The sequence below is a fragment of the Myotis brandtii genome, unplaced genomic scaffold (assembly GCF_000412655.1).
Source record: "Myotis brandtii unplaced genomic scaffold, ASM41265v1 scaffold436, whole genome shotgun sequence".
In the NCBI taxonomy this organism is placed as follows: Eukaryota; Metazoa; Chordata; class Mammalia; order Chiroptera; family Vespertilionidae; genus Myotis; species Myotis brandtii.
Window position 1 is genome coordinate 3,252,337 of NW_005366679.1, and position 12,985 is coordinate 3,265,321.

Consider the following 12,985-nt stretch of genomic DNA (forward strand, 5'->3'; position numbering starts at 1 on the left):
GGGGGAAAAAAGAGGAACAACTGTAATAATCTGAACAATAAAGATTTAATTTTTAAAAAAAGCTAAAGAAAATAATTCTGGTTTATTTTCATAAAGTTTGAAATCCAGTATTTAATGAATGGCCTAGTTTCAAAGACTAAATTTCATGCTATCAATTTTATTTCTGGAAACTGACTGCAATATAGGAAAGTTGAGTAAATTATTCTTTAACAACTGAAATTTCCCAAAGACTCTATTTTGTCAGAACTGAGAGTAGCAAATGAGATATTTATGCAAATACTTGTAAATGCACCTATAGAAAAAATTCAAAAGGTGTAGATGAGTTGTAATGTCAGCAAGAAACTTGGAACGTCGAGCCAGTCTTTGGGGATAGGACTGCTCCCTTTGATGACATGAACAGTTAAAAAAAATCTGTCATCTCAGTATAAGTAAACCAGCAAATTCATCAAGCAGACACCGGCCTGATTTTGCTCCAAGATGCAAAAGAATGGCCAATTCATGGCATTAATTATTGAATTCGTCGCCTGTCTCACTTGAGCTTTTCAGCCCAAAGCAAACTCCTGATGAATGAGAAAATGAACAGTTATGGACTTCAATATTTAGTGCCCCTACAAAATGCTGCCGCCTGGGGATCTGGTGCTTGACAGGTTCAATGTTAGCCCCATCCTTTGTGAGAGAGCCCTATCTGTAGTCAACACATAACTCAAAACAGAGCATCCTACATCCACTGGTCTGAGACCTTTCTCGTCACAAAGTAAACCATTCCCTGATTTTGTGCTTTGCAGAACTTCTTGTTCAAAAGCTCTTTGACCCTTCCAAAATTCTCAAAATATCACAAATAAGCACAGCGAACAGCATGTTATTATTTATATCTGTGTTCTCATTGGCTGCAATAGGAAATGCCACCAATAATTTAACTTATTCTGAAAGTTTTCAACCATATTTTTAACATGCTGAGTACAATGATTCTGATTATACTAAAATTTGCAAATCTTGTTTATTCTCTGGACACATGATTTCTGCTGCATTCAAAAGAGACTCTTTTATAACAGTATTGTCTGTAAAAAAGGTTTTGATGCCATAGCTATTTTTTCACCTAAGAGAACTGTATCTCACAGCGATCACTTATTTTGCTTTCATTCAAAAACAAACACTGCCATTTCTCCAGTTCATTAAGTTTCTCAATGCCCATCTTTTTTGTATACCAGTCATGGCTGGTTTTATTATGGTGCCTTAAGTTATAATTTTTCTGGGCAAACAATCTTTGTTTTTATGTTCTTCACATGCACCAAAAAAAAGTAGACTCCTATTTTTTTTTTCATGAATCCTCCACTCTGTTTTTTTAGGAAATGCACAAGCTTATTTTTCTCTTAATTTTACAATTTAAAAAAAGAGCAATAAACATGTGGCAGGAAATAACAACTGCATTTGATTTTAGTGTTGGAAATGGAAAGGAAGGTATGCGGACTTTGACAGACCGTGGAGGGCACAGCCCTCCCACCGAGGACATTGCCCCTCAATTCAGGGATGTCTGCCTGTGGGGACACCCAGCCTTCTGTTGTTAAGAGAAACTAGAAATCAGACATTTTAAAGAAAAATCTCCTAATTATTTAAATGTTGGTACCTTATTCAAATTTTATTAAAATAGCAAGCTAGTCAACATTGTTTTAGCCAGGCAAACAAGTCTGCAAGTAAGTACAAGGAGGTGTCACCTACTGGGGCTTGGAAGTGGGCACTGGGAAGACATTTGAGAGGGTTCCTTTTGAGAGGTAAGAGGGAATACAAAACAGACTCGATTGTTGGAGATAATGAAGGAAAGAACCACAACCCAAGATCTTACCTTCACTTTCAACTAAGGGTGGTTCCTTAACTAAGTGAGAGCAAGAATGGGTGTGTATTCAGAGCAGGCATGGTAACGTCGCCTTCTTGCACATTAGCATTCATGGTCCTCTGTCAGAAGAGAAAGCATTGTGTAGGAATGGGCTGCCCTTAGCAAATATGGTACCTACGAATGAAGAAAGGGCATTCCCTCCTCCAGGGGGATGCAGACTCCTGCTGGATGACTTAGTGAGAGGAGGAGGATGGGCTGGACTTCAGCCCCCAGGTGCCCCTCATCCAAGTACCTTCATAAACAACCTGTTGAAGTAGTCTTGTAAGAAAAATTGTTTCCTCTCATTATACACAATATTAGAAAAATGATTACGTTGTAAGTAATATACAAATATTTATTCTTTTCTAGGAACATGGGTGACATTTGGAGGTCAAATTTCAGATGAGGTAAGTTACTTTTGTCTTCCATTATGCTGATCAAAGAAAATGCAGAGAGAGCTATGTGGTAGGAGTATTCTGCCCGAGTTTCTGGCATTTTACAAGGATTCCTGTAATCATGGGAAATGGCTAAGGTTGACTCAAGTATTATTTTCAATTTTATCTTGCTTCTTGTATTTTTCACATTTAGACTATTAATCCTTGAGACTGTCAATGCATTATATGTGCAGACTCAGTAGATAGGGAGAAGGAACCAGTTTGGAATGGATATTAGTCACCTTATAGAAAGATTGTATTGCTGTTGTTTGTTTTAGCTCCATTCAGGGTGACCAAACTGGTCCCAATTGGCATGGACTTTCTTATTTTAGCAAGGGGTTTCTCAGACCAGGGCAAACCAGGAGAGTTGGTCATCCCGGCTTGGACAAGTTAATCCAATTGCTCTGAGTCTCAGATTATCCTATGTAAAATGGGATAATAATGTGGACCTCCAGGATCTATAGAAAGAATTAACCATGTTATGCATGTAAGACATTTATATAGCCCTTTGACCAGTAGGTAGCAGACACTCAATAAATGGCAGACACTCATTACATTCCTTTAAATTTTTGTTTACAATTCAAAAATAGTGCTTATCATGGTTATATGCTTATCATTGCATTTAAGGAATACTTTCATATGAAACCTTACCATTGTAACAGCATGGGTGGACCTAGAGGAAATTATGGTAACTCAGTTAGAGAAAGCTCATTACCTAATGATTTCACTCATATGTGGAATCTAAAGAACAACAACAACAACAAACACATTGAAATAGACTCATAGATACAGAGAATAGATTGATGGTTGCCAGAGGGGAGAGGGTGTGGAGAACTGGGTGAAAAAGGTGAAGGGATTAAGAATTACCTATAATGTGCTGAGCCCAGTACCTGTCCCAGAACAAGTCATTTGTAAAGGTAGTTCTTACTATCGTTCCTAAACAGAAGCTTGGGGGGCCTGGGGATCTTTACCCAGCTCCCAAGGCCACTAGCATTAGTTTATAGATCCAGGGGGATGAGTCTTATCCACATATTCTTATCTGTCTGAATGCCTGTTCCCAGTATTGGGCATAGGTCACCACAGAAAGCTTGTCACATAGGAGATTCCTTGAGAAGTGGACTCCGAGATGGAGATTAGCATGCATAACAGTATTAGGAAGTGATCTCAGAATCAACACATGGCAGAGAAGGAAGTACAATTGGGCAGACAGTGAAACTGAGGCATGATGCAGTCTCAACAATGACCTCAGCTAACCCCACTGGGAGCTCCAAAGCTGAGATGGCCATGTAGGATTGTCCCAAGTTGGGGCAAAAGGACTGAGCATTTACATCCTTTGTATGACCAACCATTGGATAGCAGTGATGGCGAACCTTTTGAGCTCGGCGTGTCAGCATTTTGAAAAACCCTAACTTAACTCTGGTGCCATGTCACATATAGAAATTTTTTGATATTTGCAACCATAGTAAAACAAAGATTTATATTTTTGATATTTATTTTATATATTTAAATGCCATTTAACAAAGAAAAATCAACCAAAAAAATGAGTTCGCATGTCACCTCTGACACGCATGTCATAGGTTTGCCATCACTGGGATAGAGGCTGCTCTGGGAAGTAGGTTTGATCTAGGCCAGGGGTCCTCAAACTTTTTAAACAGGGGGCCAGTTCACTGTCCCTCAGACCGTTGGAGGGACGGACTATAGTTTTAAAAAAAACTATGAACAAATTCCTATGCATACTGCACATATCTTATTTTGAAGTAAAAAAACAAAACAGGAACAAATACAATATTTTTATCTGCATGTGGCCTGCAGGCCGTAGTTTGAGGACCCCTGATCTAGGTGATTCTCTTTAGCCAAGTGCAATTTCCAGAGCTGGCTGGTAACTTGAAGGCCAGGATTCCTAAGCAGCTACGGGAATAAGTCCTTCAATTCTGAAGGAGGATCTGGGTGGCCATCACAGGGCCGTCTGACTGGTATCAGGTAGGGTGTGTGGAGGTGGCCCAGCTTGCCTAGGTCAGCCTCTGAAATGAATCATTTCAAAATTATGATTCTAAAAACTGCACAATAAAGTTGTCATGAGTGGCTGGAGCAGCTCTCACCTCAAATGCAGATCAGACAAATATCTACTCTCCTTCCAGAGAGAGTTGCAGCTTTCCCCCAGGTCCCTGCAGAGAGAATGCCAGCAAGGAGAAGGAAGGGAGGCACAGGTAGACCGGTCACACCAGTGGCTGAATTGCTGGAGCTCAAATATTTCCACGTGGCAAAAATGTAAGACAATAACAATAAATTCACCTCCCTAGATTGTCCCACTTTCTCTCTGGCTTCGGATGAGCTCAGCACAAAGCAAATACAAACATGGGATCCTGAGATGACCACTCCATTATGTGCTGGGTGACGCAATCATCAGTGTTGCCTCTGGAAGGGATGATGTCCCTGTTACTAGGATAGTTCAACCATATATTAAGTAGCCACTGGACATCAAAATTTTTCAAACATGAAACTAAATAACCCTGTGAGGTGCCTCCCAAAGATGATTTGGCTTCATTATAAAACCAAAATAGATGTTATTCATATGAATAGTATTTTTAAATAATGGTAAGAGTGTATTATCATCTTATAGCACTTAATTTTCAGAGTTTTACTTACATTTTCTCATCAGTAAAGTAGTTAGGGTTCTTTCAATTGCAGGTACCAATAAACTCAACTCAGGACTAGAATTTGGTCTTCTGACTTAGTTCAGTGATTTCATTGCTTTGCGTTGAGGTCTTCAAATGCCATGGTTGGGAAACATCTCAGCAATCATTTAGTCGAACTCTCCATCTAGGAGTCTCCATCTTATCTTAAAATTTCTCTCTATATAAGATTTATTATGTATGTTTTCCAATAACAATCCATCAGCACGTCATGTGACATGGCACAAGGTTAATATTATAATGCAAGCACAGTAATTTCTTAAACACAGAACAGTCATGATGGGAAAAACTATGCTTGTCTTAACTTTTAATCTCTAATTGGGGTAAATTAAAAGCAGTAGTAGTACTTTTGCTGCTTTTTTTCCTAACGGACTTGCAGGGACTCTGTTGTGCTAGCCTAAGAATTTTTTTGGTTGGCCAATTTTAAAAACAGGAAAGTACTTTATCTTGGAAATGCTGATGAAGCACTTCAGCCCACAATCAAAAGCATAAATGGAAAAATCAATTTTAATTATTTGTGAGGTGTGTAATTTCCCAATTGGCTAATAAGTCTAAATGAAAAAATGGCCCCTCTCCACCTCTCTTTATCGCTATTCCTCAACAGCTGTCCCTCAAGCTGTCATTTATAGCTACCCCCACTCTCTTGTCACACTTGCCACTTGCATCAGCAGCACAAAGAAGAGGACCAGAGCCTGGAGATGTGTTTTCAGGCTGACAGTGAGGAGCTGGGTCCCCGTGCCCCACTCCCTCCTCTGCTTGTCCTGTGGATTCGGCTGGCTGGTCACTCTGATGGTGTCTGGGGTTTTGCTGAGTTAAAACAGTCACAGTTCTGTCTAACTTTTCATTCATCAAAACAGTCTGCTAAGCCTTGAGGAAAACAGGTCCAAACTTTTAAGTCACAAGTCACCCAGGTGCCACAATCCATTGGCTTAGAGAAAGAAGAAATGGAGTCAACTGCAAAACAAATGACTCTCTGTGTCAGAGAGATTACAGTGCCAAAAAGAATGTCAAACCAGGCCTTCCAAGCAGAGTGAGCAATGAGAGAAGAAATGGAGTCAACCGCAAAACAAATGACCCTCTGTGTCAGAGAGATTACGGTGCCAAAAAAAATGTCAAACCAGGCCTTCCAAGCAGAGTGAGCAATGATCTATCCACCCCACTGAGCTCCATAGGGCTGCTAGATCCCAGCGCTAAGGGAAGTTTCTCAGTGCCCGGCTATATCTCAGGGGAAGATGCATCCACCCTCGATAGGCTAGCTGAAGTTCTGGTTTTCTTTCTTTACTACAACTGAGAAAAACAAGCAGTGGTTAGGGACATTTCCACATTCTTAAAGACCATTAAAGGATTCAAAATTGCTTCCCAGGTTTGAAAAGCATTTGGCTTTTCTGACTGACTGCATCCTCTTGCAGGTTGCTGAACGGCTGATGACGATCGCCTACGAAAGTGGAGTTAATCTCTTTGATACTGCCGAGGTCTACGCTGCTGGAAAGTAAGTCAGTACCTGTTTGTGTCCCTCAAGTGGCATTTCTAGGACCATGAGACTCTGCCCTAACCATTGTTGACATGTGGGTGAGAAGGATCTGTCCTTGCCATACCTGTTATGGCACCACTTTTCCCCCTCCCTCCACCACCATCACCAGGGCATCTCTGGCCCCCTCTGCCCAACCAAATCTTCCCACCTCTGGCCCCTATATGAAAAACGGGCTGGAAGTAATTTCTTTGGTCTACATGAGGGGCAGAGGTGGCTGGGCCCAGAGTGGTGGCAGTGGAGATCAATAAATATTAGTTCAAAATATGAGTGAGCAAATAAAGGAGCAGATTCCAATGTGGTTGTTACTTCATAACCACATTTCATAGTTCCTTGACCCTTGAAGGAAACTGGGCCGTCCTCTTTGGAGGGAAGCAGCAACTGGTTCTCCTGTTTGCAGGTATGTTCCTCCACGTAGCATTACAGGTAGATCAGAGATTAAAGGAGGATCCTTAAAGATACCAAGAAATCCAATATCTATACATATAAAAGCCTACATGATCGTCAGGGCCAGTCGACCAGTCACTATGATGCACACTGACCACCAGGGGGCAGACACTCAATGCAGGAGCTGCCCCCTGGTGGTCAATGTGCTCCCACAACCAACCTCCCATGGCTTGGGCCGGCCAACCTCCTGAGGTCCCTCCCCTAGGCCAGCCAACCTCCCACAGTTCCCCCCCCCTCCCCGCTCCCGGATCGACCCCAATCGGGACTAGGCAAGACGGCCCCAATGGCCCCGATCGCCAGCAAGGCCGAGGGACCCCACCCATGCACGACTGGGCCGGCCAACCTCCTGAGGTCCTTCCCCTAGGCCAGCCAACCTCCCACAGTCCCTCCCCCCAGGATCGGCCCCAATCGGGACTGGGCAAGACGGCCCCAATGGCCCTGATCGCCAGCAAGGCCGAGGGACCCCACCCATGCACGAACTCGTGCACCAGGCCTCTAGTCTTTTACAAGTGGGTATTTCAGACTCCACTCTGAGGACAAAGAGGGCTGCAAAGAGGCCTCGCTTCTTTTGCTGGAGAAGTCCCATCTAGCCACAACCTTCCCATAAACCCCAGAGCAGGTTTGGGCTCTAGGACAGGGCTCACTGCTAAGTCATAGCACCTGGGTAATGTGCCCTCATGTGAGCCCCAAGGTCCATGTCCTCTGGGTTCCAGCACAACAAGCATATTTTAGAACAGAATGGGAACACCTTGGGCTCCTACTGTGAACATGGATGCAGCTCCAAGAGCTGAAAGGCACTAAGTAGCTGGACAGCTGCTTGAGCAGCTCTGCAATTTTCTAACAGGATTGCGGTGCATGGTCACCTGCAGGCCTAATTTCCACCCCACTCCAGGTGAGAATTACAATCAAAATGCTGGACTTGCTGAATCAGGTTCATCATTGCCTGGTCCAAGTGTATTTTCCTTGCGTGGGTTTCCTCCTTTTCAAGGGCAGGTGTAAATGTTTAAGGGCCCTCTAGGAGGTTCAGAGCCCACATTCCTGATGTTTTCTGTTGAGTCCAAGGAGAGAAAATGAAATTGATAAGGCCTTGCTCCTTTCAACATCATACCCTTTCTCAGTGTCTTCTTCTTTTGTTGAATCCTGCTCAATACCAAATGGGGCTAAGGTTGAAAAAGGGGAAGAGTGGTCAACAAGTGTGTAAAGAGTTCTGTTTGTATTCCTACTGTGAAGAAGAATCAGTTCTGGTTAATTACTGTTTGATTTGTCAGTGTGTAACTGAGATAAGGTCCCACTGTGAAAAGCAAGATTGCAAAAGGCAACCATCAGAGAGACAGAAGGGGAGGAAGAAAAGAACACTGTGCAACATTCAGCACACGTCTATTTGGGGTGCGCTCCATAGCTAACTGCTTCATGGCTATTGCCAGGCTCCCAAATACAACAGAGACAGAACTTTCAGTCAAGACACATAGTGATTAGTAATGACTCCCATCTATGGGACCCTAGTGGACAAAGTGCTAATTCCATTGATGTCCCCACTCACAAAGCCTCACAGAGCAGAACTGGTCTTACTGGGAGGGGCCTGGAAGATAGTTGTATTCTCCTCAAGCTTGGGTCCCAGCTGGGCTAGAAAGTTGGGGATAGGACAGTGGGTATGTCCTCAATATACCTCTCCATGACCCAGCCTTAGGTGCAGGGAGAACACTTCTCTACACCTCCTTATGTCCTGCGTCTATGACAATGCTTGTTACTGGAACCCAGGACATTCTCTATGTGGGCCACTGCATCTGCAGCCCTTACATCTGGGTCTTCTAAACCCACTTGTATCCTACAAGATCTCCTGGGAGTCAATATTGTCTGTCTAAACAGTGTGAGCTCTCATTGTCCTCCCGGGTCATAATTGGAAGCCATAGCAAATAGAAGCAAAACCTTGACTCCCCTTTGGTACACAGCCAAGTAGGACATTTAGAGATGAGATCAGTGGTTTAAAAACACCAAACTGCCAAATGACTGCACTGTTTCTTAGTGTCAGGACCACAGGTGGTCTCCTGCCAGCGTGAAAGAATTTGGCAGGTGCCTCTGCGATGCTCTGGAGCGGGATTCTGCAGGCACAAGCAGAAACAGAGGAAACTGTGCCACCAGCCGAGAGCGGCTTCTATTTTCAGGACATGGAGGCCCTGAAAGTTCAAACAAGGAATGGCTCTGGTGTTTTGCACTGACTCTTGCATTTCCAGGCCACTGTACCCTAAGACACTGTCTGTGTTCCCCTCCAGGGCTGAAGTGATTCTGGGGAGCATCATCAAGAAGAAAGGCTGGAGGTAATGCATTCACCACAATAATTTACTTGCCTTTAAAAAGACTGACATTATTTTATAACCAGAGAAGGGAAAATAAAATTGGGTAGCAACTGACCAAAAGGTTATCCCAAAAGAAGTCAACTCTTAGTTGATTTACAGAGTTTTGAAAATAAATACCAGCAAGTTCATTACTTGTGCTTCAAAACTTATTGATTAGTCATTAATCATAAAGAATTACCATGGGGTTAAGCCAAGAAGGAGGGAATGTTTAGGAGGTATTTGTCAATAAAAGAAAGGGACATTTTCATGGCTTCTGACTGCTATTTAGGGTAATTTGGTGAAGGAAGCCAGCTGACAGGAAGCTGTTTGTATATACATATATATTTATGTTCATTGTTCATTTTATTAACAACTCTGAATGCAAAGAGATGATGAAATAAGAAGTCCTTGGGATAAATACCCCAAAGCTTTCTTACCTGCCAGTGTCTCTCCTGTGTCTGGGGAGACCTATTGTCTGGGGGGAGGGAGGGGGTCACATCCCATTCCATCACCTTCTGTAGCCAAAGCCAGTGGTAACAACGGATGCCATAACATCTGGGGGCAGGGGAACAACCCCCCTACATTTCACTATGCGTGTCAGTCCCAGTACCCCCTTCTCCCCAGCATGAGTACAGAATCAGGCAAAGCCCAACAAAGACCATTGGACAAGTTTGGATTTCTCTTCTGCTCTGGTATAATCTCTGCTGATGGCCAAATGAATAACAATTCTATAGTATCAGTGAGATAGTACAAAGAATGCTGCACCCATGCGTGTACACAGATTGTATAAAATTTAGTCTAGGACAGTGGCCGGCAAACTGCGGCTCACGAGCCACATGCGGCTCTTTGGCCCCTTGAGTGTGGCTCTTCCTAAGCCGTAGGAGTACCCTAATTAAGTTAATAACAATGTACCTACCTATATAGTTTAAGTTTAAAAAATTTGGCTCTCAAAAGAAATTTCAATCGTTGTGCTGTTGATATTTGGCTCTGTTGACTAATGAGTTTGCCGACCACTGGTCTAGGCAAAAGGGACATTCTCACAGAGTATAACTCAAGACTGATTTCATTATGCCTTTCCATAAAGCATTTAAACCCCCTCTTGAGGGGAAGCTCCATGTATTCTTAGGGCTGCTTGCTCCTCACTCTTAGAGAAATGTTTGGTAGGGATAGAGGGACTTGTGAAATAGAAAACCAGAAATTTATGGAGTTGTCAATAAATAAAGTTTGGTGACCTACTTTCTCCCTCTCACTTCTCTTCCTCCCCAACTCCAGGGATTGTAAGTCTGTTAAGAAAGAACCATATTCAACCTTAAATATGGAAACATATTCATGTTCCTACCCAGTCCTCCATCTTGCCTGAGTTACTTGCCCACTCAGCGTGCTGGTCCATCCACCACTACCCAGACAGGGACTGTATCCATTTCCTAGAGCTGCGGTAACAAAGTGCCACAACCTGGATGGCTTAAACCAGCAGAAATGTATTCTCTCACACTTCTGAAGGCCAGAAATCCAAAGTCAAGGTTTGGGCAGAGCCATGTTCCCTCTGAAGCTCTGGGTAAAATCATTCCTTCCCTCTTCCCAGCTTCTGGTGGTCTTGCTGGCAAATGTTAGTATCTCTTGGTGCACATACAGCTCTTCAACATCTGCCTCTATCACCACCTGGCATTCTCCCTTCATGTGTGTCTGTATGTCTTCTTATGAGGACACCAGTCATACTGGATTAAGGGCTTACCATTCTCCAGTGTGACCTCAACTTAATTTAACTAACTACATGTTTTCAAATCAGCTGACATTATGAGACACTGGGGGTTAGGACTTTAATAACATATGTTTTTTGAGGGACACAATTCAACCTGTGACAGAGACCTTGGGGATGAGTCCACTAGCAGTCCAGTGAGATCTGCAGCGGGGGTAGGCTGACAGAGTCCACCTGAGGAAGGAGGGGAGGAGTCAGTACCATGGCTCTTCCCCCTGGACACCCAGAGGACATTTACCCATCAAGCTCCATAGTTTTTGGAACCTATTATATACCTACAGGAAGTAGATTAACATGCATCTTTCACACACTGCCTTTCAGTCTTGCAAATAAAAGCTTAAGCTATCACCAGGCCACAGAATATTGATATCCATTCACCACGACCCCCAGAAAACTGGTGAAAAGATAAACTGTATCACCAAAGCACACAAGCAATTTCAACTAGAGCATACTTGGCTTCTGCTCCCAGTGCCACCACTTGCTAACTGTGCTGTCCAGGACAGGTTACCTCACTTCTTTGAGTCTCAATTTCTCCACCTCTAAAATGGATGTCATACCTGCCCCTAAAGTGTCATGCTGATAAAGTGACGTAAGGTGAGCGAAAGTCTTCTGAAGCCTGTGCTATCTCAAAGTAAAACATTCATGTTATCATCCTCCACCCACTCTAAATGCCTCCATGAGGTCAGTGAAAATTTGCCGGGTTGCTGTCTGCTCATGCTGCTTGAACATTAACATTAGTGTGCACACTCAGGTAGGCCAAACATTTTACAGAAAGCCTAATTTTGGAAGAATAAGTGAGTCTATGGGGGTAGTATTTGAGTAGAATGTGCAGCTTTTGCAGGTCCACATGCTCTGAATAATCACGAGGGCTGCATTCATTTTTTATACTATCCCATCCAGCCTTTCGTTGAAGCTCTGAAAATGTTTGCTAAAGGAGACCTGGCTCCCCCAGCAGATCACTACTACACTATCATGAGGTGTCATGAGGCCGATGGATCAACCTGAAAAGTGCACCAGCTCTTCTGGAGTGTGTAATCTTCAGATGCTTATATCTGTAGACCTTCCATTACAGTGATTCACATTGGTTTTCAGGGGATTAACTTCAGTGGGATGCGGTTGTTGACATTTTCTACGAATTTTTCTTGTTGCAGCCAGGTTGTCAGACTTGTTACCATCGTCTCTCATTGGTTATCATTCATCAGGCTAGGCTTTTATACCTGAGGGTCCTGAGGCATTGCTGCTGCAGCTGATGAAATTATAAATGCCTTATTTCAACTATTCCCAAAGTTTGGTCTTAACCTTTGAATCACCAATGATTTTTTTTTCTAGGTGAGTTCAATTGAATTACATACCTGGAGAAATTAAATTACACTGAGATCCACCTCCGAATTTTAAATTACATGACTATAGTTCTCAAGACATATTTCCTTTTCCATGATCATAATGGCATTTCCTCCCTTTGAGTGTGATTTTGAAAAAGTAATACATTTGCTAACAAGATTTCCACATTGTATTCCCTTAAGAATAAGGTGGTAAAACTTTGAGTTAAGGATTTTTTAACTGTTTTCCTAAAATAACATTTCCATTAAAATGACACTCATAGAAATTTAATTCCTACTTATTGACATTACAATTTATTTCATTATTCATATTTCCATGTAGTCAAATCCTGCCTGTGAATGTGATTATTAGAAAGGGTAGTAACTCAGAGCCATTAGGTCCATGGTCCTTGGAGGGTGGACTTACCCCCAGGAAAGTTCACACTCAATCAGGGTTATGTCAGATGCTAAGTAAGTGTTAGTGGGTGGCTGTTTGTTTGAGATCCTACAGCAATCCATCAGTTAGTCCTATCGCTTACCTTTCTCATTTACTATTTCTGACCCTCCATGCCACCCTTCCCTTGGCTTTGCCACCACCCATTCAC

At 42.8% G+C, this 12,985-nt stretch overlaps 1 protein-coding gene across 2 annotated transcripts in view; it reads left to right on the top strand.

The window, feature by feature from the left end:
• Window positions 1-12,985, top strand: part of KCNAB1 (potassium channel, voltage gated subfamily A regulatory beta subunit 1) — a 323,567-nt gene that overhangs the window by 250,326 nt on the left and 60,256 nt on the right. For both annotated transcript variants that reach the window (XM_014546234.1, XM_005874427.2), the window contains exons 3-5: window positions 2,240-2,277; window positions 6,407-6,486; window positions 9,243-9,287. In XM_014546234.1, the coding sequence (XP_014401720.1) occupies window positions 2,240-2,277; window positions 6,407-6,486; window positions 9,243-9,287 (163 nt within the window). The remainder of the gene's footprint in view (window positions 1-2,239; window positions 2,278-6,406; window positions 6,487-9,242; window positions 9,288-12,985) is intronic.